This window comes from Bos indicus x Bos taurus, chromosome 2 (genome assembly GCF_003369695.1).
Source record: "Bos indicus x Bos taurus breed Angus x Brahman F1 hybrid chromosome 2, Bos_hybrid_MaternalHap_v2.0, whole genome shotgun sequence".
In the NCBI taxonomy this organism is placed as follows: Eukaryota; Metazoa; Chordata; class Mammalia; order Artiodactyla; family Bovidae; genus Bos; species Bos indicus x Bos taurus.
This window is the reverse complement of record NC_040077.1, coordinates 124,786,381-124,813,687: the sequence shown is the minus strand read 5'-3', so window position 1 is coordinate 124,813,687 and position 27,307 is coordinate 124,786,381. Positions and strand designations below refer to the sequence as shown.

General features: G+C 43.3%; 1 protein-coding gene across 1 annotated transcript; it reads right to left on the bottom strand.

Moving 5' to 3' along the window:
* Window positions 1-1,001: 1,001 nt before the first annotated feature.
* Window positions 1,002-25,741, bottom strand: DNAJC8 (DnaJ heat shock protein family (Hsp40) member C8). The gene is made up of 9 exons (XM_027518904.1): window positions 25,632-25,741; window positions 22,394-22,495; window positions 14,282-14,338; window positions 10,727-10,793; window positions 10,113-10,207; window positions 8,504-8,575; window positions 5,720-5,811; window positions 3,322-3,397; window positions 1,002-1,819 (listed from the first exon to the last, which is right to left on the bottom strand). The coding sequence occupies exons 1-9, from the start codon at window positions 25,707-25,709 to the stop codon at window positions 1,697-1,699; spliced, it is 762 nt and encodes a 253-aa protein (XP_027374705.1). The 5' UTR covers window positions 25,710-25,741; the 3' UTR covers window positions 1,002-1,696.
* Window positions 25,742-27,307: the final 1,566 nt, after the last annotated feature.

The window sequence follows — 27,307 nt, the reverse complement described above, 5'->3', positions numbered from 1 at the left end:
GCCCCTCCTCGGAGGGTGGATGCACACGAACCTTTCATGCCGGTTCACCACCCACACGCTCCAGGAAGATGAGGTCAGTGCCAAGGGCCCATGGCGTTCACGTTTTACTTCTAAGCCAGCATATTTGTTGGGTTCACAAGCATACCTGGAGCTGATCACTGACACAGCCTCCTTGGGGACAAAGACAGGGCCTGGTCCTCACGAGCTTACAAAAGCCAGCTGAACTGTGACCACCACACAACCTCCAGGGAAGGGGTGGGCAAGTACACACCCATCCTGGAGTGAGGTGGGGGCGCTCAAGCTAGGGGGCAATACGGATGTTCCCAGCGCAGGGGGGGCAGCATTGCCTCAGACGGGTCACTCCACAGGGTGACTCAAGTTTCCTCTCTGCACCCCACCCAGCCACCCTGGTGGTCTCGTCACCTGCAGTTTGGGCTCAGCTGCACTTAGAAGGACAGTAAGACGCCCAAGCTTCTGTCCCCTCCCACAGAGAAGCAAGTCACAAGTTGGAGGATCTCTTGACACTACCAGACATCACACCTCGGCGATTACTGGACTCTTTACTGCACAACTTTGTCAAAGTCTAGCTTCAAGTCGCCCAGTTTCTATCTTCACATTTCAGGTGTCAGCTTTCTTTCTCCTTTGTCCCTCCCAAGGGCTAGTCCTGTCTCTCTCAGCCAGCAGGACACCAGAGTATATATACCATTGACAAGATGCATCCATACACTATTTCATTTAATCCTCAAAAGAATCAGTATTTTCATCTCATAGAAATAACACTGGCAACACCAGCTGAGCACTATGGTAGCTACCTTATATAAGCTGTAGCTAATCCTCCCTAAAAGTAACCAGTGATCTATATTCCCATTTGCAGGTGAAAAAAACTAGGGCTCAGCACGTAAGTGGTCAGAAACCAGGTCTGTCCAAATCCAAAGCACTCTGCAGCTGGGCCAAGCCCAACAAGAGACCCACCCGTGGAATAACACCTGAGCAATAGTACGTGAGTGGTTAGGGTATAAAAATTTATTACACATACAGAATATTACCACTAACAAATGCAGACAGGCGAGGACACCACGGTACGGGATGGAGCACGGCTAGCTCTTTGGAAAGTGAACAGGTCGGGTGGCTTGGAGCCTCATGCCACGCGGGTTGGCCAGTCAGATGGGAAAGCACATGCCGGACTCCAGGGACATCGGGGCGCCCAGTGACCACTCTGGGTGCCGGTGGCCTTCCCATCTGATCTGGAGCTTCGAAGGACGCCACGCCCAGAAGCAAGGAACTGAAGCGAGGGGGCTTCCTAAGGTGGCCCAGGCTTGTCTCTGAAGTCACGGCAACACCAGTGTCAGCAGTGTGTTTAACTGGATGATTTCCACAGACTACACACGACGCTTCTAACCATCACACTTCAGTGAAGTACAAAACATTAAGTTACAGGCTGTGGGAAGAGAAGGCAGCACCTTCCGGTCCCAGTTGGTCTGGGGGGTGAGGATCGGGGGAGGTTTCTTTTTAAACCGAGCCCCTCATTTCAATGTACAAAAGAATTACTCTGATTGGTATTAAATTGTACTGAAAACAAAATGGACTAAAAAGCAAATACTACTCTATGTTGGGGTGAAAATGGGAGGAAAGAATGAGTCCTTCAAAGCAGGAGGGAGACAGTTGGGGAGGATTCTGTGGCCGTGACCCTTGGCGGTCACTCACGCTGCTCCATTTTTACTTTTGGTGGTCTCAGGAAGGTCCGGTTTTTCTTCTCTTTCTTTCCTTTCGTATTGGCTTGGAAGTTTCGCCAGCTGTCCACGCGACCATCTCGACTTTCCTAAACACAAAAGGGGTCTGAGGTGAGAAAACCAGCTGGAGACAGGAAGGGCTACACCTGCTCTGCCATCCCCCTTGTATGCTGACCTGGCCTGGTCCTCTGGAATAATCACAGTATAACAAAGCAGAGGTTTCCCCCCACTTCCATGGGCCCAAGAAAGAGTCATACCACCCCCTAGAAGGCAGGAGAAGCCACAAGCTGAAAAGGAGGAAGAGACAAGTAAAACTCATGACAATGAGGCTATCCTTTGCTGGGGACCTCTGGCCTAAATATTTAGTGCTATTTCTAATAACAGCGCATGCTATTTCTAATCCTCACGTATGGATGTGAGAGTTGGACCATAACAAAAAGGCTGAGCACTGAAGAACTGATGCTTTCGAATTGTGCTGACGAGAAGCACTCTTGTGGAGAAGACTCTTGAAAGTCCCTTGGACTGCAAGGAGATCAAACCAGTCAATCCTAAAGGAAATCAACCCTCAACAGTCACTGGAAGGACTAATGCTGAAGCTGAAGCTCCAATACTTTGGCCACCTGATGTGAAGAGCTGACTCACTAGAAAATACCCTGATGCTAGGAAAAGTTAAGGGCAGGAAAAGATGGGGATGACAGGATGAGATGGTTAGATAGCATCCCCGACTCAATGGACATGAACTTGAGCAAGCTCTGGGAGACAGTGGAGGACGGAAGCCTGGTGTGCTGCAGTCTGTGGAGATGCAGAGTCAGACACGACTTAGTGACTGAACAATAACATTTCTAACCCTCACAAAAAGCTGCGGTGTGTCATGCCACTTCACAAACCAAGACACCAGGGCTCAGAGGCTGCATCCTTTGCTCAAAGCCACCTGTCTGGCCAACAGTACAGTCACTCTTTCCCCCAAACCTTCCTTCTGCCCCTTAAAATTTGGCTGGAGGTGTGAAATCAGCATAATGCCCGGCCAGCTGTGCTGGGAGGGCCACAGGAATCCTTCCCCTTACAGAGGGGCCTTCTCATTTTCTTTCTCTGCACACATTTGGCGGGACAGAAACAAAGCCAGCATCTCTGGTTAGCCTATCCCTACCCTGAATCCTAAATGTTAACAGAAGATAAGACCAAATGTGGCTCAATTCAGGAAATTGGGCTGAGCCTCTGAAGGATGAACCAGGATGTCAAAGAGGAATCAAGCCCGAAGTCTCTCTGCAGGCAGGACACCAGGGGTTACAAGAACCTCGGGTTCTACTCACAGACCTCTAAGTGGGGCACTGCTCCACATTTATCCCTAAATTAAATGTGTGACCCACTGTCTTGAGCCCACTTGGCAGCTGTGCCTGTCACAACCCTGCCAACAAGCTCCGGAGCAGAGAGGCGGCTGAGCCAGGACTTGGTCCCCAAAGCCCCTACTCTTCCCCACAGTCTCCCTGACAGTCTGCCCCAGGCAGTCCTGGGACTGCCCAGCAATCAAGTTTCTCAGCTGGGAAGCCTTCTCCCTCTGGAATAAAAGTCCCCCGTCACCTTGGAAATTTACCTCAAAATTTTTCTGCCACTCCCTTTCTCGTTTGGCTTTTTCTTGAGCTTCAATCTCTTCCTCCCGTTGTCGCTTCCTAGAGGGAAAACCAAACCACAGGATTTAGATGGTACTTGGAGACTCTGTTAACCATACAAGTTAGGCATCTTCCCCACAGAAGCCAGCATACAAAGTCAGCCAACTCCTTAGGGTTCTCCTGGAAAGAGCTCAGAGCACTTCATGAACGTCTCATTCTAAAACACGCAGATGAGACCGTGGGCGGGGCTGTGGGGCAAAATACAGGCACTGCCGTTACAGAGATGGACAGATCAGGTCATCAAAGCCCAGCCAACACTAACCGGAGGTTCTGGGCTCAGACCCTGACAAATCCATCCCGAGAAGCCAGGCCACCTTACTTCTGTGACAGTGACCATCACAACAGCAAAAGTTCTCCTTCAAGAGGATTTCTGCACAAAACCCTATCCCCAAACAAGCCACTTCACACAATCCCAACTAACAAAACCTAGTTATTGCTGAACACCAATCAACAATACAAAATATGTAAACTAAATTAACCTCAAGATTTTTTTATTTTTATTTTTTTTGGTCACACTGCTTGACTTCTGGGATCTTACTTAGTTCCCTGACCAGGGATCGAACCAGACTACCTCAGCAGTGAAAAGCATGGCGTTCTAACCACTGAACCATCAGGGAAGCCCCAGCCTTAAGATTTCTGATGAGGAAGACAAATCATCCTTTAGGGCAGTAAGTACACTCTAAAACAGTGCACTGCACAGTACTAAATACTCACCAAAACTGCAGCCACTATTCACACAGAAGGCTCTGGCCTCAGATCAGATCAGTCGCTCAGTCGTGTCCGACTCTTTGCAACCCCATGAATCGCAGCACACCAGGCCTCCCCGTCCATTACCAACTCCCGGAGTTCACTCAGACTCACGTCCATCGAGTCAGTGATGCTATCCAGCCATCTCATCCTCTGTTGTCCCCTTCTCCTCCTGCCCCCAATCCCTCCCAGCATCAGAGTCTTTTCCAATGAGTCAACTGTTCACATGAGGTGGCCAAAGTACTGGAGTTTCAGCTTTAGCATCATTCCTTCCAAAGAAATCCCAGGGCTGATCTCCTTCAGATTGGACTGGTTGGATCTCCTTGTACTCCAAGGGACTCTCAAGAGTCTTCTCCAACACCACAGTTCAAAGGCATCAATTCTTTGGCGCTCAGCCTTCTTCACAGTCCAACTCTCAGATCCATACATGACCACTGGAAAAACCATAGCCTTGACTAGACGGACCTTTGTTGGCAAAGTAATGTCTCTGCTTTTCAATATGCTATCTAGGTTGGTCATAACTTTCCTTCCAAGGAGTAAGTGTCTTTTAATGTCATGGCTGCAGTCACCATCTGTAGTGATTTTGGAGCCCAGAAAAATAAAGTCTGACACTGTTTCCACTGTTTTCCCATCTATTTCCCATGAAGTGATGGGACTGGATGCCATGATCTTCGTTTTCTGAATGTTGAGCTTTAAGCCAACTTTTTCACTCTCCACTTTCACTTTCATCAAGAGGCTTTTGAGTTCCTCTTCACTTTCTGCCATAAGGGTGGTGTCATCTGCATATCTGAGGTTATTGATATTTCTCCCGGCAATCTTGATTCCAGCTTGTGTTTCTTCCAGTCCAGCGTTTCTCATGATGTACTCTGCATATAAGTTAAATAAACAGGGTGACAATAAACAGCCTTGACGAACTCCTTTTCCTATTTGGAACCAGTCTGTTGTTCCATGTCCAGTTTGAACTGTTGCTTCCTGACCTGCATACAAATTTCTCAAGAGGCAGATCAGGTGGTCTGGTATTCCCATCTCTTTCAGAATTTTCCACAGTTGATTGTGATCCACACAATCGAAGGCTTTGGCATAGTCAATAAAGCAGAAATAGATGCTTTTCTGGAACTCTCTTGCTTTTTCCATGATCCAGCGGATGTTGGCAATTTGATCTCTGGTTCCTCTGCCTTTTCTAAAACCAGCTTGAACATCATCACTCCAGGAAATCAGGAAGAAAACACACGGCACTCTTGATTATAAACGCCCTAAGAACAAACCTATTCAACATTTCCCAGAAGTCAGACAGAATTCCTTACCCTAGTGATTCCAAAGTTTTGCTATTTCAAGTACTTAAATGATGTACTGCAGAGTAATTGCTGCATCAGAAAAATCCCCAAAGACCATCTTGGTTACTCTAGGTATTTAGACATGGCTTAAGAAGGAAATGGCAACCCACTCCAGTATTCTTGCCTGGAGAATTCCATGGATGGAGGAGCCTCGTGGCTACAGTCCACAGGGTCGCAAAGAGTCGGACACGACTGAGCAAGTGACTTAACATTAACATTAAACAAATATACCAATATATACCTTTCATGCATCTCTTTGGCTTCTCTCTCTTTCCTTTTAATTTCCAGCTCAGCAAAGAGTTTCATTGTCTGTTTGTATACTGCTTGTTTGAACTACCAAAAAAAAAAAAAAGTAAAGTAAATATTTTATCAGCAATTTGAATTAAATTTTTTTATAGAGCCCAGGACAAAAGCAAATTAGACCAACAAGGAAAAACTGATGCTGGCTCTCTCCTGGGAGATAAATAACACATCCGTCTATGAACTCTTCCACATGGGGATGATACAGAGGAGCCTTGCTCTGGTAAAAAAAGCATCAATGAGGAAAACAAAAGTAACTCGACCTGCTTATCAGAACCACTGAAATTTCAGAGGGCCCTTTCCAACTTGCAAAAATAATCTCCAATTTTTCTTTGTACATATATTTTATAATTAGTCTGAGTGAGGCACCACTTGAGGTACAACTAGAGATACGCAGGTGCCATAAAGCAGACTGGTCCCGGAAGTCTCTCGACTGAGGCAGAGCTACTAGTTATCCCCATCCTCACCCCATTATCTCTTCCCCTTCTGGCACTATCCCTTATCTCAAGGCACATGGCCACCCAGCATAAATGCTGCATCTCCCAGGCTTCTCTGTAGCTAGTTGTGGCCATGTAACTGAAGTTTCAGTGAATGAATTGTGAGGAAAAGTGATGCAGCTACTTTCTGGAATGTTCTTGGAGGGAGCACACCTCTTCCTTCCTGGCCTCTCCTTCTACCCTGCCGTGAGGGGTGACCACATCTCCTGGACTGCGAGAATGAAGTCGACACACTTGGTGGCAGAGCTACAGAAAGGACACTGAGCCCTAGAATCGCACAGTCCAGCAGCCATGTTCCCAAAGACGACTACACTGGGGAGAGAACGGGCACCGACTCGTTCAAACCACCATCATTTGGGGTCTCAGTTGCACGCAGTTGAACTTGTATTCTGACTCACACGTTGACAGAAACATATAACACCATATTATATTTGTAACATAATATAAACACTTTGTATATTTTCAATACACAAAGAAATATAAAAAATTACCCATCATGCAGATTTCAGAGGGTTTATATCCTAAATTCAAAAACACTAGAGTAAAGGGTGATATATGGAGAAAAAGGGGAATAAAGGAATCCTCAATTACTATCACTTCCAAACACTGTTACCTGCCAGGCAGCGCTCAAGGAAAGCAATGCTGGCAAACTCCAGTCCCTAACAAGGACAATGAAAGAGGCGATGGAAGCCACAGGAATATTTCAATATTTTTAAAAGTTCCTGGATGGACCGTTTCTGGTGGTTTTAATTTTTTTGTATTTATCTGCTTTTTCTGATTTTTCTATCATTAGCATACGCTCCTTTAGAATCGGTGGGGGGAGGGGAATAACTAAAAAAAAGTTAAGGTTCTTAACAACAGAGAAGGACCAAGGAATATATAAGAGTCTTCAGAAAAGACTAAAGAGGATAAAGAGAAGGGAAAGTAGGGCTGAGGAGAAAAAACTACAATACTAAAATGGAGTAAACCCAAAATTCAGCGGAAAAGATGGCCTAACAGTTCTCAAGAAGCAGTGTTACCTACCACACAGAAGCAGGGACGAGCTGCTGATGGAAGAAGCTGATAGGAAGCAGCCCTAGCAAGACAGCTGCCCCTCTATGAATCTTTTAAGATAAGCACGTGGGTCAAGTTACTTGACCTAACTTGAGGCAAGATTAAGATGACCTGAAATCTTCCAGGCTAGTGAGGCAATGAGACACAAACATATAAGTAGAATCTCTCTCTTAACCAATCCCCACTGAAGAGCCCACAGGATCGACCGATGCTTGGCATTTCCCCGGAAGCATATTATAACCTGAAGCACAACGGGTACCCACAGCTGGTAGACAGCTGTGCACCCAGAGTCACTGTGGTTGCTCCCCAAGCTAACTATCCCAGCTGCAACTGCACCGTACTTAGGTGATTTAAAACATCACAGAAATTGATGAATGTGGTTATAAAAACAAATGTTTGTTGGTGTGTTTATTTGCTGGATCCTCCTTACTGCATGGGCTTTTCTCTAGCTGTGGTGAGCAGGGACTACCCTCAGGCCGCAGTGCATGGGCTGCTCACTGTGGTGGCTTCTCTTGTTGCACAGCACAGGCTCCAGGGCACGCAGGCTTCAGCAGCCGCTGCGCGTGGGCTCTGCAATTGCAGCTTCTGGGCTCTACAACTCCAGCCTCAGTAGCTGTGGCACACCTGCTTAGTTACTCCGAGGCCTGTGGGATTTCCCCAGATCAGGGATCGAACCCAAGTCTCCTGCACTGGCAGGTGGATTCTTTACCACTGAGCCACCAGGGACGCCCTTGTTGGTTCTTTTAAAACCAAGTGGAATGCTTTAGAAAGAGTCAAACATAAGACTCTAAAAATAACTGCTGTTGAATTCAAGGTACAGGTGAGGTATCTGAAAACAACAATCTAGGATTCTGCTCTTGGTCTGCTTCATAGGTACTGCAGTTTGCAATGTTCTTCAGGAGTAATTAAAAACAGGAACTATGGACGATGCTTTGCATGTTTTATGAAGTCAAGCGTGAGCTCCAACAAGCAGACACATCCTCAAAGGAAAAGCCGTAGTCCTCTGTCCCCCAAAGAGTTGGATTTTTCAAAAGGCAGAATGAATGTACATGTTAATATTTTAAGGTAAACTGCTTCCAGCATGCGCGCATCAGTCTTCACAACTCCCTCTCTTTAACCCACCGGCTGTGAAGCATTCACACGAGAGGATGTGGCCTTTCCCGTTTTGAACCTACCAGCTCAGGGTCATCCTCCTCCACATTTGTAGGCTTTCCTTCCTTCTTTAATTGCTTTTTTCGCTCTTTCACCTAAAAAGAATTTTTTTTCCATCAAAAAATGAGCACTTATACTTTGAGAATATCCATTAAGCTGCACACATATGATGTGTGCGCTTTTCTACAGTTGTAACAAAAAGTCTGCATTGAAAAAAGATAAGCCCCTGCCTCCCCTCCAAACCAGCAATGCAATCGAAGAAAAAAAGGAACCAGGGTCCCTTCTCCAACCTCATCTAAAATCCAACACCGGGGGACAAACAGGGGCGCTGTCCCCAACTCACATCCCAGGCCAGATCCAAAGAGTCTTTGACACATTGAACAGATTATGCATCTATCTTTCAGGGCTTGTGGTTATGTGTTTACAGCAAAGAAAGTAGATCTTTCAAGTTTTAAAGAAGCTACAGAATTTGTGGCATCAAATGTGACTGTTTTCTGGCATTTCTACACCTGCATTCTGGGTAACTGTCACGGGGAAACTTTCTTAAACCAACAATTTTCACATCATTTTGGCCACCATTGAGATCCCCCCAGAAAATAAATATATCCATTCACATAAGAATGGCATTTACTCCAATAAATTACCATTCAGTCCAGCAAAACGCCAAGTGCCTTCCAAGCTCAGAAAGGCCCTACTGCCACCCTGTGGTCAGACAGCCTGAGAGTGGTAGCTCCTTTACAGGCAAAATACAGAGGAAGGGTAACTATTACAATAATTAGTGGACAAATCGTCAGGTCCTTTCCTGGGTGTCTACCAGAATCTGGCCCTCGAATTCCAGTGTCTGACCAACAAGACACAATTATGGCAGTCTGTCTCTTCTTTTTACTCATTTCCTTCATCTAAACTGGCCTCATCACTATGATTGGTTATACAGTTGTTATAGATACCAAAGCTCTTCAAATAAAAGGTCACATCTATATTCACTCCCAATAGAAACTGCCCTTATAAAACAGCCTCAAAAGTTTTGCCCCAGCAGGCGAAAAATTAAAATGAAGACCTCTCTTAAGATAGCTAGTTAGAAAATAGTTAAGATAGTTTATTAACACTTCCTACCACTCAGGAGATTTAGGTATTGCAAAAAAATACAGCCAGCTATAACTGAATTCATTTCAGCTGAGTCCTTCCCAACCCTGCTATTAACACAGACATGTACCTCCTATTTTTTTGTAAAAATGTACTTATATGCCCTTGCCAGACTTTCTCAAGCCCCTGTTTCAGCTCTTCCACAGAGACAAGGGTAACAGTCCAGGGCCAAGCAGCAGCATGGCTGCTCTACTGTTGCACTCTCAGAACGGGGCACAGTGCCGAGAGGACAAGAAGAGCTTTCCACATACAGGAGTGCTAGGGGAAGAGGTAGGTGCAGCGTCTTGGCCACGCACCCTCAGCGCCAGGAGTGAAGGCCAGCTTCAGGCACGCACTGTGCATGACCACAGCCACCGCAAAGAAGCGGAGACCGCAGGGGCAGTCAGGCCAGGCAGGCGTTGCTATGTCAACAGTAACGTTCACCCTCCTGCAGGGTGCCCAAGGCGCACTAATACTTCCTGTAAACATAGCAGCACTATAAATACTTACGGTGTGTTCCACGTATTCTTTTCCTGCCTGAATTACATCCAGGGCCCTCTTCTTTTGTTCCTGATCCAGTAGCAACTTGTAAGCTTTGTCCACAGCTAATGCAAAACATTGAAATTAACTGTTTCTGCAAACACCCTCTCAAAGTCTGAACTCTACTCAGGCAGTGCAAATGGACTTGTGCCATCTAAAAGCATTCCCTACTTTGTTAAATTATTTACTGTTGTTACACTAATTTAAAAACATACAACTACGGCAATGACTTTCTTTGAGAGCCTTGGAAGAAAATTAAATATGCACTCAAGGCTAATTACACCATATCTAGATTTAATTCAGTGATCAAATTCTTCCAATTATTTTTTATGTTCAAAGGAAAAAAAAAAAATGAGCCTACGCAGAAATAGTCTTTGTTGGCACACAAAAGTTTTAACTAAGCAAAGTTAAGGCCTATTTCTAAACAGTAACATTCTGCTTTGAATGACAACTATTCTGAAAACCACAGCTTCTTCATGACCAGAAGACAAAACTACAACATTCTCTTCTTGATCCAGGACTAGGAACAATTAGTCCTTAGCATTGACAGAATGTTACTCACAAGCAGGTAAATTTACAAATACCTTCAAAAGCCTTTTGTGCTCTGTCAGCATCATCTTGATTTTTGTCAGGATGCACCAGTATGGATAACTATAATCAGAGAAAAGTTAGTTTTTCAGTAAGAGGAACATTTAGCAACTCTTCACCGGCACTGCACCTCTCTAAAACCAAAAGCTCTAAGATACTAGGGCAAAAACAGTTAGCCAGAAGCATTTTTTTACAAATTAATAAATGTCATAAAATGCCCAGAGGTATTATATTAGTCCTTAATAAAATTCAAATATCAACAGGTAAATGCACACAGGTGGAAAACAGCTAGTTGAGAACAAATATCAGCCTGGCATCATGAAGATGCTCTGATACTTTGGGTGAGGGAAGGGAAAAATGAAAAGTACCAAGTTCCTTTTATGTTTCTCGTATGGAGCACTAAAGAGGATTAAACAGGTCTGAGATATCACCTCTTTCCTGAAAGAATTTCTAATATGAAGCAGTAGCTCTCAGTTCCAGCTATGCTTGAACCTTGTAAAGATTTTTAGGAATACAGAGGTCTACTTTCCAGCCTGAGACCTTCTGAATGAGTTGCAGGCATCTGTACTTTTTAAATCTCTTTTAAATCTCTACTAGACTGTGTATCACAGACTTCCCAGGTGGCTCTGTGATAAAGAATCCGCCTGCCAATGCAGCAGACACAAAAGATGTGGGTTCCTTCCCTGGGTCGGGAAGATCCCCTGGAGTAGGAAATGGCAACCCACTCCAGTATTCTTGCCTGGAAAATTCCATGGACAGGGCAGCCTGGCAGGCTACAGTCTATGGGGTGGCAAAGAGTCAGGCATGACTGAGCATAACACAGCAACAGACTGGGTATCAGATGATATTATACAAAGGAACTGGTGTTGATTTGTTAGGTGCGACAGGCAGTTATACAAGAAAATGTCCTTTTGGGGGGGGATATATGTATACTTATGGCTGATTCACATTGTTGTACAGCAGAAACACAACACTGCAAAGCAATTATACTCCTATTAAAAAAGAAAAAAGAAAATGTCCTCTTTTACTTTGGTGGGATAACTGCTTCAGTATTTAGGTATTAAGTATCATGGTGTCTGTAATTTACAATTCAGCCAAAAATACACAGCTACTGAAGGTGAATATATGGGCTCTCATTGTTTTATTCTTTCTTTTTAAAATATAATTAAAACTTCTTATGACTAAAAAATTAAAAACAAAACCTCCACAGGTGACCCTTTCAGAACCACTGACCTGTCACTGAAAGACAGAAACAGCTTGAACACAGGGATTGCGCTGGGATGAAAGCAAGTGGGCATCTAATGCTAAGCCCAGCACTACTGGAGCCAGAACCCTGGGTTCCAATTCCAAATGCAACCACCAACTACCTGTGAGACCTTGAACAGTTCACTTAATCTCCGCCTCAGTTTCCTCCTCTGTAAGTGGGACAATACTATATACCTTTAGATCACTGATTGTTGTAAAGATGAAATGAGATAATGCAAGTAAAGAACTTAGCATACCAATACACATAAACAACAGCACATAAAGAAGACCTATTCTAACTGCTTGTGTGTAACTCATTCAAATCCTTATTAACAATCCCAAGGTAGTCACTAGTGTTACATGAATTCTACAAATGAGCTAACAGGGCACAGAAAAGTTGAAAGTAAGTTGCCAGAGCTCACAGTGCTTGTAAGAGGTATAGCCAAGGCTGAAACTCAAGTCATACAGCTCCAGCACAGACTCTTAACTGTTAGGGCCTGCTGCTGCTAAGTCGCTTCAGTTGTGTCTGACTCTGTGCGACCCCATAGACGGCAGCTCACCAGGCCATCCGTCCCTGGGATTCTCCAGGCTAGAACACTGGAGTGGGTTGCCATTTCCTTTTCCAATGCATGAAAGTGAAAAGTGCAAGTGAAGTCGCTCAGTCGTATCCGACTCTTCACGACCCCATGGACGGCAGCCTACCAGGCTCCTCTGTCCATGGGATTTTCCAGGCAAGAGTACTGGAGTGGGGTGCCACTGCCTTCTCCACTATTAGGGCCTATTAACAACTAAATAAAAAATCTGAGTTCTTTGTATTGTTACATAAATAGTCTAAAAGTTTTGACTATGAATTTGAATAAATGCTTATTTAACTGGGGAAAACTGCTAATGTACTACACTAGAAAACTAGAAATTTTAGAAAAAGAGGCAAACGCTGAACATAAGTGCAGAGTAGAACTCAGGAACCAAAAAAAACTATCAAGTTATATCATGGGAAATGACTGGGTAGGCAAAGATTAAAAACACCTTGGCTTAATAATAGATCTGAAGATAATTACGAGTCAGCAATGGAAAGGCAATAGCTGTATTGAAAAAGCAATCACAGGGAACTCCCTGGTGGTCCAATGGTTAAGACTCTATGCTTCTACTGCAGGGGGTGCAAGTTTGATCCTTGGTGGAGGAACTAAGATCCCCATCCTTCACAGTGAGGCCAAAAAACAACTTTTTAAAATAAAGTATATAAAAGATGTAAGTTGAAGAAAAAAGAAATTTTAAAGGCATGAAATATAAAGAAATTTTAATTTCCAAAGACATTAGAGGGAGTATGATTATTCAGCTCATACAGGAAAATGCTGGGGGTTACTCAGCTGTCAAAACTGGACTGAAAGTCAAAGTGTTAGTCGCTCAGTTGTGTTTGACTCTTTGTGACCCTATGGACTGTAGACCGTCCAGCCCTTCTGTCCATGGGATTCTCCAGGCAAGAATACTGGAGTGGGTAGCCATTCCCTTCTCCAGGGGATCTTTCCAACCCAGGGATCGAACCCAGGTCTCCTGCACTGCAGGCAGATTCTTTACCATCTGATCCAACAGAGAAGCCCCAGACTGGAAGAGTGTTTTAAAAGGCCACTATAAACTCTACAGTCTGAGTTATTAAATATTAGAATGAGTAATAATCAGAGGTCTTGGATCTCCTTTCTGAGAGAACTTTCTGAAAGCACTCTTTATATTAAATCAGGTATCTTTTGAGTATTCATATAGGTTCACAAAAGATAGAATTATTGAGGAATGGGATCTTAAAAGTAAATCACTACTATGAATCATTTAACATGTTCTCTCCTAGAAGCCAGGGGATTTGGTAAGTACTGTACAGTATGACTTCGTGAAAGCTTTCTACTCTATCTTGTACTTCCCGCTCTTAATTAAGGGGCTGGAGAGATTCTATCTGGATGTTAAATTCATCCTATTCATAGGTAAGCTGCTGCTGCTGCTGCTAAGTCACTTCAGTCGTGTCTGACTCTGTGCGACCCCATAGATGGCAGCCCACCAGGCTCCCTTGTCCCTGGGATTCTCCAGGCAAGAACACTGGAGGGGGTTGCTATTTCCTTCTCCAATCATAGGTAAGCTATGGTCATTCAATTATTTAAGATTAAGTCACTGTAATTTTTTTTAAGAATTACAAAATTGAAGAAAAAAAAAAGTTAAAATTTCACCCAAAAGTTGTAACAGTTAAGTCCTAAGAAAATCATGTGCTCAACACATTTTCAAAAGGCTCAAACTCCACCTATTACAGGAATACAGTACCATACCTGCCGAAACCTCTTTTTTATTTCTTCATCTGTCACTTCAGGATCTATCTGAAGAACCTGGAAGAATTAAAATCAAAATTGTAAAAGAGATTTTAAAAATTTATAGGTTTAAGAGATCCCCAATAATTATAATTGGCATCTAACAGTTGTCAGTGTTGTAGAACAGTTTTAAAAAATGTTCAAGAAAGAGAAATGAGTGAACCTGTAACAGAGTAACAGTGACAGTGTTTCAGGGTTCTCAATTAATTCAGTGGTTACTTTCACTCCATCAGAAAAATAATAAATTACACTATAACCAGTACATGCTTCCAGACCATGAGAAAAATGCTGCCTTCCTCCTTCATTCACTCCTTTTCATTAAGAAAAGCACCCACCCTCTAACTTATCTTTGCAAATGTGGAAAAAGTATAGCAACTCAACAAGGAAATAATTAGGCTGGCTACCTGTTTGTTTTTTTAAATGAGGGAAAACTGTTGATTTTCAAATAAAGCACCCCCCCACAAGACTATCTGATTTTTATAACAACAGTAAAAGATGTTTATCAGTTTTCACAATAAACTAAATAAAAGATAATTACAAGTGCAAGCCATAATGGAAACATTTATAAAATTATTACATACAATTTGGAGGCTTAAGTAGAGTGATGTGGTAAGTGGAGATCCATGCACACGTGTTCATCCATCCAGGCAGTCTGTCTTTTGGTTAGTGCATTTAATCCATTTACATTTAAGGCAATTATCAATATGTATGATCATATTACCATTTTCTGAATCGTTTGGGGTTTATTTTGTGTAGGTCTTTTCCTTCTCTTGTGTTTCCTGCCTAGAGAAGTTCCTTTAGCATTTGTGGTAAAGGTGGTTCAGTGGTGCTGAATTCTCTTAACTTTTGAGTGTTTGGAAAGCTTTTGATTTCTCTGTCAAATATGAACAAGAGTCTTGCCAGGTAGCATATTCTTGGTTGGAAGTTCTTCCCTTTCATCACTTTAAATATATCCTGATTTTCACCTCAATTCAGAAATGCGACTTGGCTCCATGTTAAAATTTACACAGCTCAATGGTTCTCAACCCGGAGTGGAAACCTGAGAGCAACGCCTGGGGCTCACTCCAGGAAACTCCGATTCCAGCTCAGCAGAACTAGTGCACAGTGAAATGGCGGGAAGATCTGTTATTTTGGGCTCAATACGGTTTAAAAACAAATTTTATCATTCTTCTCCAACCCTGGGTATCCTGGTGTTGACATTCCTCATCAAGGATTTTGATCCCACCACCACAACATAGATTCATTCAAACATTTACACAGTAGCTACTACCTGCTGAACATGCTGCTATACACTTAGAAATGCAAAGATAAATAAGGGAAAACATTTTTTAAATTATCATAAACACAGTTTTTTAAAGAAGGGTTCATTATAAGAAATACAATTAAACCAGATGATTTCACAGTTTACTCCATAGATTCAACATAGTATCTACTTATTTACTTAGTATTCAAGGCGTAAGGAAGGGCTAAAGGGCACAGGGTGAGAAGGTCTGTTGGAAATTCAGAAGAGCAGGCCCCAACGTCAGTGTGACTGAATCAGAATCAAGATTTCAACAAGATCCCCAGGTGATCTGAATCATATTACAGCTTGAGATGCCTGGTTAGGAAAGATGACAGAGGTCAGCTATAAGTGTGTTTGAGGTTAATAGAACTGATGATCTATCATTAAAGGGGATAAAGAGAAAAAAAAAATCTTGAAATGAAAAATACATACCAAAGAAGTTAAAACTGAAAAATAATCTGCCAAACTTAGTCAGATGCTTACAGGGTCTCAGAAAAACTTGACAACAAGTAATGTCAAGATTTATAGCAAGCTGTCCAAACATTCAAACAGCCCACCTACAGCAGCAGAGTTATTGGTAGGCAAGGAAGCTGAATCACCCCTACATTCAAGAGACTTCTTTAGAATACCAATTCTCAAATATCAGGCATACAACTGTGGATGAGGGAAAAGGAAAATCTTTAAAACAAAGACTTTTCAAGAATGAGTGTGCCCCACCATACCACCCCAAAGGAGAAAGGAATTGGGGGTGGGGGGAGTCACTCAAAAGGAAAAATGCAGCTAAATGAGATTTATAGACAAAGGGAGATAACTGCACACACACAAATATTTAAAGAACCCTACCTTTCCTGGTTCTGAAAAAAAGGAATGCATTGGAGCAAACAGATGGAAGTCCAGCACACCCAAAAAGGTGTTCAGATGAACGTGAAAGGATGGAAATCATCCTGCCTTCACAAAAAAGAAAAAAAAAGCCTCAATAAAGCTACAATCTAGAACCAATCATGCCAAATGTATTTCATAAACCTTGACTGGTTCCCAGGTTAAAAACTAAAACAGTTATAACTTAGGGTTTTGGGTGTTTTTTTTTTTTAGGACAATTAGAGTTATTTGAGTGTGGACTCTATGCCTGATGATGTTTACTGAATTGCAGTAATGTGGTCTTTCCTAGGTGTGGTAATAGTGTTGTGGTTATGTGGAAATGTGTTCTTGTTTGGAGAAGAGGCATGCTAAGATACTTAGGCATGAAGCATCAATGTTTACAGCTTACTTTCAGATGATCTGGCAAAAATGATGGGGTATGTATAAATATAGGGCTTCCCAGTCACTCAGTGGTAAAGAATCCACCTGCCAATGCAGGAGACACAGGTTCGATCCCTGGGTTGAGAAGATTCCTGGAGAAGGAAATGGCAACCTGCTCCAGTATTCCTGCCTGGGAAATCCCATGGACAGAGGAGCCTGGTGGGCTACAATCCACGGGGTCACAGAAGAGGTGGACATGATTTAGCGACTAAACAACAACAAAAATGTATAACAGACACATACCGACACACACATGCCAAAGTTATTTTTCCAAGACTCAGATCGTACAAACACTGATCACTGCGACATACATTCACTGAGTGCCTTCAAAGTTAGCTAATCCAGCTCCTTTCCTATCTTTAAGCATTGCAGGTGCCATATGTAGCCATGAAACAGTAAAGACAACAGGCCTATACCAGCCCAAACCTCTTTGAAGCCAGTTTATACATTCAATACAAATGTATAAGCAACTGGGATTGCTAGATACTGTGCTCACTACTGTTCTCTTGGAATTTAAGGTCCACAAAGGAAGGAACAGACAAGTCACAAGTAATTCTTACCAAAATGATAAATACTATGTCAATCAGTATGACTCTAAGGAAGCACACAGGTCTGTTCAGACTCTTGGAAGATTTTTCTGAGCTCCTACTATGTCTCAGGCTTTGGAGATGCTGCAAAGAAAAATCCACAGTCTTGGACCTCAGCGAGTGAATAAATCATCACACAGAAATGAAAACGCTTGACTGTGGCATTTACATCAATATAAGTTCCTGAACTCAAATAAAGTGCAACTGTCACCTTTAGGATCTTCTGCTTGAAAGAGAAATCCAGTCTTAGGTCATATCTGAACTCTCTGACCTGTGAATAATGCGCAAGTTCCAGAGTCCTGTGAGACAAATATCTTTCTTTCCAAAGTGCCAAACAAGATAAACAGAAAACACAAGTCTGTGGTGCTGCCTCCTGGGGCTTTAAAGTTAAACAGAAAAAAGGAACATGAAGAAGGCAGGACTGAGCAGGAGCAGAGATTCATCTAAGCTTATGAAAGAAGTGGGGGAGGAGACATTCTTAGGATGCATAAGAGACAGATGCTCGGATAATAGCTGAAGGTTAGAAATATGTCCAAATAGGGAGCTGCACTAATGGCAGGAGGCGGGGGCAGGGAATGCCCTGTGGATTAGAATTCCTGTAATAAAACCCCTCAGCATCCCTCTTCTACCTGCTGCTCAGTAAAATGGTACACTGGACGACTACTCACATTTCAATTTACAGCCAACAGGACAGTTATTATGACATCACTTCTTACTAGGAAAGACCAGTCTGCTTACTTCTGGAGAAAAGTCTGCTTCATTTAGATGTCTCGAGTTGTTGCATGAAGAAACAGAAGTATTTCCCTAAATTGAAGATTTTTTTCTAAACAAGATTTTTTTTTCCCCTCAACAGAAAGATTTCCTAAATTTCTAGGAATACCTAATCCTGACTTAGGGCCAAAAATCAACTTTACAAGAAGACAATGAGGGTGGAGAGTGGATGAATTAGGAATTTGGGATTAACAGATACACACTTTTATATATAAAACAGATAAACAACAAGGACCTACTACTATACAGCACAGGGAGCTATATTCAGTACCTTGTAATAAGCTATAATGGAAAAGAATCTGAAAAAGAATATATATTCACACACACACACACACATATATGCACAAGTGACTCACCTTGCTATACATCTGAAACTAGCACAACACTGAACATCACCTACACTTCAATTTAAAGAGACGACGATGACATCGTACTACAAAGTGGCCAGCGTATTTGTAAAAAAATAGAAAAGACAAAAGTTCTAATGGACAGTCATGGAGTCCTACAAACTTAAACACCACCTTGCACCTCCTCAAGTGTGTCAACCTTACCGTATTCTTTACACATTCACACACACTTCCTACAACCAGGACAGGAGCTATGGAGCAGTAAGTTCCACCTCCAGAACCACATTAACTGGCAGGAGAGCAAAATCCTAGCATTCACCCTAGTCCCAACAATGTTACTCCTCAGCAATCAGATCTCCACAGAAAACAGGAATTAGCTTAATGAATAAAGGGGTAAGCTATACAATCAAGTGATTCCCTTTCACAGTATCAGTTCAGTTCAGTCGCTCAGTCGTGTCCGACTCTTTGCAACACCATGAATCGCAGCACACCAGGCCTCCCTGTCCATCACAAACTCCCGGAGTTCACTCAAACTCACATCCATGGAGTCGGTGATGCCATCCAGCCATCTCATCCTCTGTCGTCCCCTTGTCCTCCTGCCCCCAATCCCTCCCAGCATCAGTCTTTTCCAATGAGTCAACTCTTCGCATGAGGTGGCCAAAGTACTGGAGTTTCAGCTTCAGCATCATTCCTTCCAAAGAACACCCAGGACTGATCTCCTTTAGAATGGACTGGTTGGATCTCCTTGCAGTCCAAGGGACTCTCAAAGAGTCTTCTCCAACACCACAGTTCAAAAGCATCAATTCTTCGGCACTCAGCTTTCTTCATAGTCCAACTCTCACATCCATACATGACCACAGGAAAAACCATAGCCTTGACTAGACGGACCTTTGTTGGCAAAGTAATGTCTCTGCTTTTCAATATGCTATCTAGGTTGATCATAACTTTCCTTCCAAGCAGTACGCATCTTTTAATTTCATGGCTGCAATCACCATCTGTGGTGATTTGGGAGCCCCAAAAAATAAAGTTTGACACTGTTTTCACTGTTTCCCCATCTATTTCCCATGAAGTGGTGGGACCAGATGCCATGATCTTCGTTTTCTGAATGTTGAGCTTTAAGCCAACTTTTTCACTCTCCTCTTTCACTTTTTTCACAGTATATACTATCTCAATTTAAAATACAACAGAATGGATATACCGTCAGATTCTTTTATCACGTTTCAAATATATCATCTTCCCCTCTGTCCTCCCCAAAATCATAACTAAATGATTAATGATCAGTTAAGTTATGCTTAATTAATGATTAGTTATGATTAAGTTTCAGCTTTTTCATTTTCTTCTTCTCTTTCAAATATGTTAAGTGGGACCAAGCAAAGTAGACATCTACTTTGGGTAGGAAGTCAAGATGGCCAAAGCAGAGCGTCAGAGTCTACCTGGGACAAAGAAGACAGGAACCCCAGGAGGAGTGTCAGCCAGTCACATGGTGCTGGAACCCAAGCTGGGTGAGAAGAGCATCCACAGAAGGCTAACTCGACAGGAAGTGCCAAAGTGGGTTGAAGAGGGCATCTCTATGGACAGGCAGCCTGCCCCCTGGTGTCAGAACCTAAGCAGGGTGAGACTGCCAATATAGATGGGCACAGAGTGCAGGAGCCCAACAAGGACATCTCCGTGAAACCCAAGCCTAGCATGGGGTGTGCAAGCCGAGGCACAGTGAGGTGGGTGTCCATGGAAGAGGGCATCAAAGTAACAGAGCAGCCCAACTGGGACCAGGAGCCCAGGTATTACTGGCACAGAGAGCTGGAACATGAGCAGAGTGAAGAGGACCTCCACGCAGGGAGTGATCTGGAGTATGAAGTCAGAACCCAAGAAAGGTGACGAGGGTGTTCCCAGAGGAAGGTAGCCTAACACGGGGTGTCAAAGCCAGAGCAGGACAGGAAGGATGCCTGCCTGGTGGGGAGGATGCCGGACGCAGGAAGGATGAAGACAGTTCCCAGCAGCTGGAGGGCAGGCACGGAGGGCAGAGCCAGGTGAGACCCACACCCACAGCGAAGGTGACCTGGCAGTGGAGTTGAGAGTTCAGAGGTGGGGAGAAGGGTTTCTGCATCGTGAGGCAACCTGGGGTTGGTGTGAGAGTGAAGCAGGGAGAGGAGGGCATTCACACGAGGGAAGGGATGGGAGATCAGATTCATACACGGGGATCAATTAAGTAAACATATATATTAGAGACAGTGGGAGGGCCTTGGTTAAGAATTTGCCTTGCAATGCAGGGAACAAGGGTTTGATCCCTGATCAGGGAACTAAGTTCCCACAGGCCAAGGAGCGACTAAGCCTGAGTGCCACAACTACCAAGCTTGCGTGGCACAGCTAGAGAGCCCATGCAACGCAACCAAAGATTCCATACAACGCAGTGAAGATCCTGTGTGCCACAACAAAGACCCGAGGCAGCCAGATGCATAAATAAAATACCAGTACTTTAAGATAACAGGAGCCAGACTGCTATCAGAGAAGGGAACTATGAACACTGGAAGAAAAACGGCCTAGAATAAACCCTGTGGTGTTGGGTTGAACTTTTATGTAATACATGTATGTGTGTGTACACACAGACACACACACGCCTTAGCCCTATCTACCAACAGGGCCTGGGAGTAACGACAATGGCAATGGGTATGCTCAGCACCCAAATCTTGACTTCTAAATATCCTTCTTCATTAAAAGGAGTTCAAGAGATCCTCAAAGAAATGGTTAATTCAAGGCTGGGTTCAGAGAAGTACAAGAGTGCCTATAAATCAAAGAATGATTAAATAAAAAGAAAAGGCAAGCACGGGCTTAAAAGTAACCTGCTGGTCAAATCTGGGATATCTGAGCATCAGAATAAATAATATTGAATCATAACCCACTGAATAAAATAGGAAACCCCAAGTCTACACTGACAAATGAATAAACTGAAACCTCGACAAGGACAGTATATTCACACATTCTCAAAGTGTTCCTAGAAAGGGGGAAAAAGCTAATTTCATAAGCAAACCTAGCAGGCACTTCTTTAAGAGATCAACTTAACATCACTAGTAATAGGCTAAATCAAAATCATGTTCCACTTTACAGGTGACAGAGACAATGCAGTGTCACTTCTGTGCTATTCTTGTCAACATTGCATAAACTGAATCTAACGAGAAGCCGCTATGACAAGAAGTCTGCACACTTCATTGAGTAGTCCCCACTCACCACAACTAGAGAAAGACCCCTCGCGGCAATGAAGACCCAGTGCAACCAAATAAATAAATAATACTTAAAAAAAAAAAATCTACACTTCAAATAAAAAAAATTTTTTTTTTTAATAAACAGCTGTTTTCTTAGATGGAATTATACATGACTATTCTTGCTATTTGTATATTTCTAATTTTTATAACAACATGATTTACTTTTACCATCAGGAAACGTCTGAAGTTATAAAACTAAGGAAATTCAAAAGTTTACATGCCTGTCTATAATCATATGATCATTTTTTGCTTGTTGAGTTATTTTATCGTGGTGAAACAGGAAAGTTTTAACAAATAAATTAAATCAAAGACCCTAAATTTACCAAGGCTAGCTATTCCATCACACCTGAAAATAAATCTATATATATATCTGGGTTACTAAAAGATGACAGCAAGCTCTGCTCACAATAAAGCCACCCAAGTTCAATTCCAACTATGCACAGTACCAATTAGGTGTGTGTTTGAAGTAAGTCTGCCCACAGCTAGGTAAAATTCCTTACTGCAGGCCACATTAACATCAGACGGCTCACCTCAAACGGGTTCAAATTGAAGTAGGAGGAACCAGGACGAGTCAATCTTTCAATCTGATTTTTGGACGTTAGAACTGAATCTCTCTTCTCTATTTGTTTCACCTAAAATAAAGGGAATAAAAACCTCATTAGTAAAGCTCAGTAATGAACTGTAAATTGTCATCTCAATAATAACTCACTGACATGGTCAGTAAACATTTATTTGCGTGTCTACATGTTCAAGGTACTTTGCTAAACACTTTAGGAATAATTACAACAGCTACAAATTACTGACTTTTAATATAATGTGAAATTACAAAACCTTTACAGGTGTTCATTCTTCTCAACAATCCCTTATGGTAGGTACCACCATTATCCACATTTTTCAGATAACAAATCTAAGAGTTTGGTCAACTGACTTGTAACCACTCAACTTTTTTGTAACCACTCAACTTTTTTGTAACCACTCAGATTTTTGCCCAATCACTCAAGTTATAAACCAGAATTTTAACCCCAACAGTTTGACTCCAGAGCAGGGAGCAAGAAGATTCAAAAATAAATATGTCACAGCTATTACCTTCAAAGAGTTTCTACTCTAACGATGGAAGATGTACTTGTGAATGTTCAAACTTAATTCACAACTTTTTAAGAAAGGAAAAATACAATTACACTGAAATAGACACTAAAAAAAGTACACCTAAAAAATACATGGGAGGGAGCAAATAACTCTATCTTTCTAACTCTAATAGGAAAATCCCTGACCTGAACACGATACCAAGGAGAACAAGCACCAGGCTAGCCCCAGAAAAACATCCTTGGTGCCACTGTCAGAACTGAAATTTTAGTTGGAATGAACCTCTGGCATATTATATATACTATCTTTATTTCTATGGCCAAAACAGAGTTGGAAAGGATTTCAATAACAGGAAAAGCTAATCCTTCTCAGCACCTTCCCTCTTAACTCTTGTAAAACAGCACGCCACTCCCCACCTTCCACCATACTCTCTTTTTCCCAGTCTCATTTTTCCTCATGGCACTTACCACTACCTAACACTATATTGTACATCTGTTCATTATTTAGCCTTCTCTATAAGATGAAAGCCCTATGAAGACAGGATTCTTCTTTCTGCTGTCAACTACCATTTCTCCAAGGAGCTAAACAATACAGGGCGAAGTGCATACCAGGTGCTCAACAAACATTAGTTGAATGATGATTAAATGGTCCTCCTTTAGGCATTTTCTCTCATTAAACAAACCATGCCAGTGAATGTGTAGATTAAAAAAAAAAAAAAAAGTGTCTGAAGGGCAAGCTCTAGCACTGCTGGAGTTTCATAAGAGATACGGCTCATTTCAATGGGGCCACAAAAGGGAAAATCAGACACCCATGATGTTTGTACAGTACCTAATATGAAACCCATAGCCCATGAGCATATAACTCATTTCATGAAAACCCTTCTGTTCATAATTGCTGGGTAGCTAAGATGAGAGCAAACTACAGCAAAACAGTCATAAGTCACTGCCCCCAGGAGAAAATATTCCATCCCACAAAAAAAACAAAAAACAGTCATCTGTGCAATACAGCTCACAGATGAAACTGACATTAAAATTTAAACAAACCAGGATTGCTTTAAAAAAAAAATTAAGAAATTAAAACAAGTTCCCCTATAATTGTTCAGTACTCATTATTGTTAGTTGCTCAGTCGTGTCCCACTCTTTGCGATCCCATGGACTGTAGCCCGCCAGGCTCCTCTGTCTATGGAATTCTTCAGGCAAGAATATTGGAGAGTAGCCATTCTTTTTTTCCAGGGGACCTTCCCCACCCAGGGTTCAAACCCGGGTCTTCTGTATAACCAGCAGATGCTGGGCAAATTCTTTACCATCTGAGCCACCAGAAAACACTGCTACCAGCAAATTAACACTTCAAAGTGAATTAGGCATTTTGAAAGTAGACTATAAGTGGATGTACTACGTTGTTTTACAATGTATTATTTCGGAGAAACTACTATGTAACAAAAGTGAAGTCGTTCAGCCGTGTCGACTCTTTTCGACTCCACGGACGGTAGCCTGACAGCCTCCTCCATCCATGGAATTTTCGGAGCAAGAATACTGGAGTGGGTTGCCACTTCCTTTTCCAAGGGATCTCCCGACTCAGGGATGGAACCCGGGTCTCCCGCACTGCAGTTAAGACTCTTTACCGTCTGAGCCATTAGGGAAGCCCAACTATGTAGCGAGCACTGTTACAAATACCAGAGATAAAAGGTGAATTTAACACGGTGCTTAACTCTGAATACATCACAGCCAGGTAGAGAGCAACTCCATTCCTCAAATCCACGCCAAGCTAAAGAAGTTCACATTCAGCCTTGTTTTTAACTTTTATAAAGTAGCTTCTTCTTTATATTTTATGAAGCTTTCTTTTAACCCTCATTAAAACTCTTGTTTTAATAATAAACCTCGTTCTACAAACGTGAAAATTGATTAGCAAAATCAATGGCTTGAAAGAATTCAGTCACAGTCATGTTAACAGCCATCCAAAAATCCAATCCGAGGTCCTATGACTCCAAGAACCATCCTTTTCTTTCATTTATTCATTCATCCACTCATTCATTCATTCACTCAACAAATACTCACTGAGTAACTACTACGCAGGGCCCGATGGAGATACCGACAGTAAATAAGTCTCAAACCAAACTTACTCCCGTCCTAACATGATACCAAACTATTATCTGCTCTAAGACCCTGAACAAATTATTTCACCTCCCTAAACCTCCAGGTATGTCATCTGTAAAATGGAGACAGTGCCTACATGGCATGATGCACAATACCTAGCATTCTCGAATGGCAGAAATAACTACTACTAAAACTCACTACAGAGGACTAAGAGTAGAGAGTGCTTCCGTTTTGAATACAAACGGGGACCAAGCCGTTTAACTCGCCCCCAGGTAGACCCAATCTCCCAGCTGCAGAAAGCACCCGACTACGCGAACTTGGGGAACTCTGCGCGCGCCCAAGCACTTCGTTGGCCAAACTCGACGCCTCCTCACAAACGTCAGACCCCCGCCCCTTTTTAGTTTTCCAGGGGATCCCCCCTGCAGTATCAGGAGGAGACACACACACACACCCTAAGTCCCCCACCGCCGAAAAGGCCAGACAGGAGGGGCCGCCCAACGGTCCAGGCCAGGAGGATCACTGCCTTCTCCCACTGGGAGGATAGCCCCGGGCGGAGTCGCCCCAGTGCCGCCATTCCTCACTCCGTGTTTACCTCACTATAGAAGGTCATAAATGCTTCCTCCGTGCTGCCTCCTCCACCCGAAGCCCCGCTCTCTCCTGGAGCCGCCATTTCCCCGGCCCAGCGACCACGTGACTCTTCTGCGCAGGCGCCTCCTCACGTGATTCTTACAGGCCCGCCTCTCCAGCCCCGGCCCCTTCCTTGCGTCTCTTAAAGGGGTCGCAGCCCAGCCAGATACCTTTAAAGAAACTTTTAAATTGGGGTTCCCCAGGTGGCTGGAGGAGAAGGCAATGGCACCCGACTCCAGTACTCTTGCCTGGAAAATCCCATGGATGGAGGAGCCGGGAAGGCTGGAGTCCATGGGGTCGCTGAGGGTCGGACACGACTGAGCGACTTCACTTTCACTTTTCACTTTCATGCATTGGAGAAGGAAATGGCAACCCACTCCAGTGTTCCTGCCTGGAGAATCCCAGGGATAGGGGAGCCTGGTGGGCTGCCGTCTATGGGGTCACACAGAGTCGGACACGACTTAAGTGACTTAGCAGCAGCAGCAGCAGCAGGTGGCTGGATGGCATCACCGACTCGATGGACATGAGTTTGGGTGAACTCCGGGAGTTGGTGATGGACAGGGAGGCCTGGCGTGCTGCGATTCATGGGGTTGCAAAGAGTCGGACACAACTGAGCGACTGAACTGAACTGAGGTGGCGATAGTGGTAAAGAACCCACCAGCAATGTAGGAGACATAATGAGACAGGGGTTCGATCCCTGAGTTGGGAAGATCCTCTGGAAGAAGGCCTGGCAACCCACTCCAGCATGCTTGCCTGGAGAATCCCATGGACAGAGGAGCCTGGCGGGCTACAGTTGCAAAGAGTAGAACACGATTGAGGCTACAGCCCATACGGTCGCCAAGAGTCGGAGACTGAAGTGATTTAGCACGTATGCACAGATGCCATACAGTTAACCATTTTAAAGTGAACAATTCAATGGTCTTTAGTGTATTCTCAGTACTGTGTAATCACCACCTCTGTCTAGTTTCAAAACAGTTGCATCACCCCAAAAGGACACTTAGTACCTAATAAGCAGTTTCTTCCCATACTTGCCAGTGTCTCTATGGACTTACTTATGCTGGATGTTTCACGTAAATGCAGTCATACAACATGGGACCTTTTGTGTCTGGCTTCTTTCACTTAGCATAATGTTTTCCTGGTTATTTCAAAATATAGCACACATCATTACTTCATCACTTTTTATGGCTGAATAGTATTTCATCTGGAGAAGGCAATGGCAAGCCACTCCAGTACTCTTGCCTAGAGAATCCCATGGATGGAGGAGCCTGGTAGGCTGCAGTCCATGGGGTCTCTAAGAGTCAGACACAACTGAGCGACTTCACTTTCACTTTCATGCAATGGAGAAGTAAATGGCAACCCACTCCAGTGTTCTTGCCTGGAGAATCCCAGGGATGGCAGAGCCTGGTGGGCTGCCGTCTATGGGGTCACACAGAGTCGGACATGACTGAAGCGACTTAGCAGCAGCAGTATTCCATCATACATGTATACCACAATTTGTTTATTCATTTATCAGTTGATGGACATTTGGGTTGTTTCTATCTTTTGGCTATTGTAAAATGGTGCTGCTATGAAGGTGTGAGTACCAGTTTTCTACTGGGGGGAGGTATGTGCCTAGAAATGAAATTGCTGAGTCATATGGTA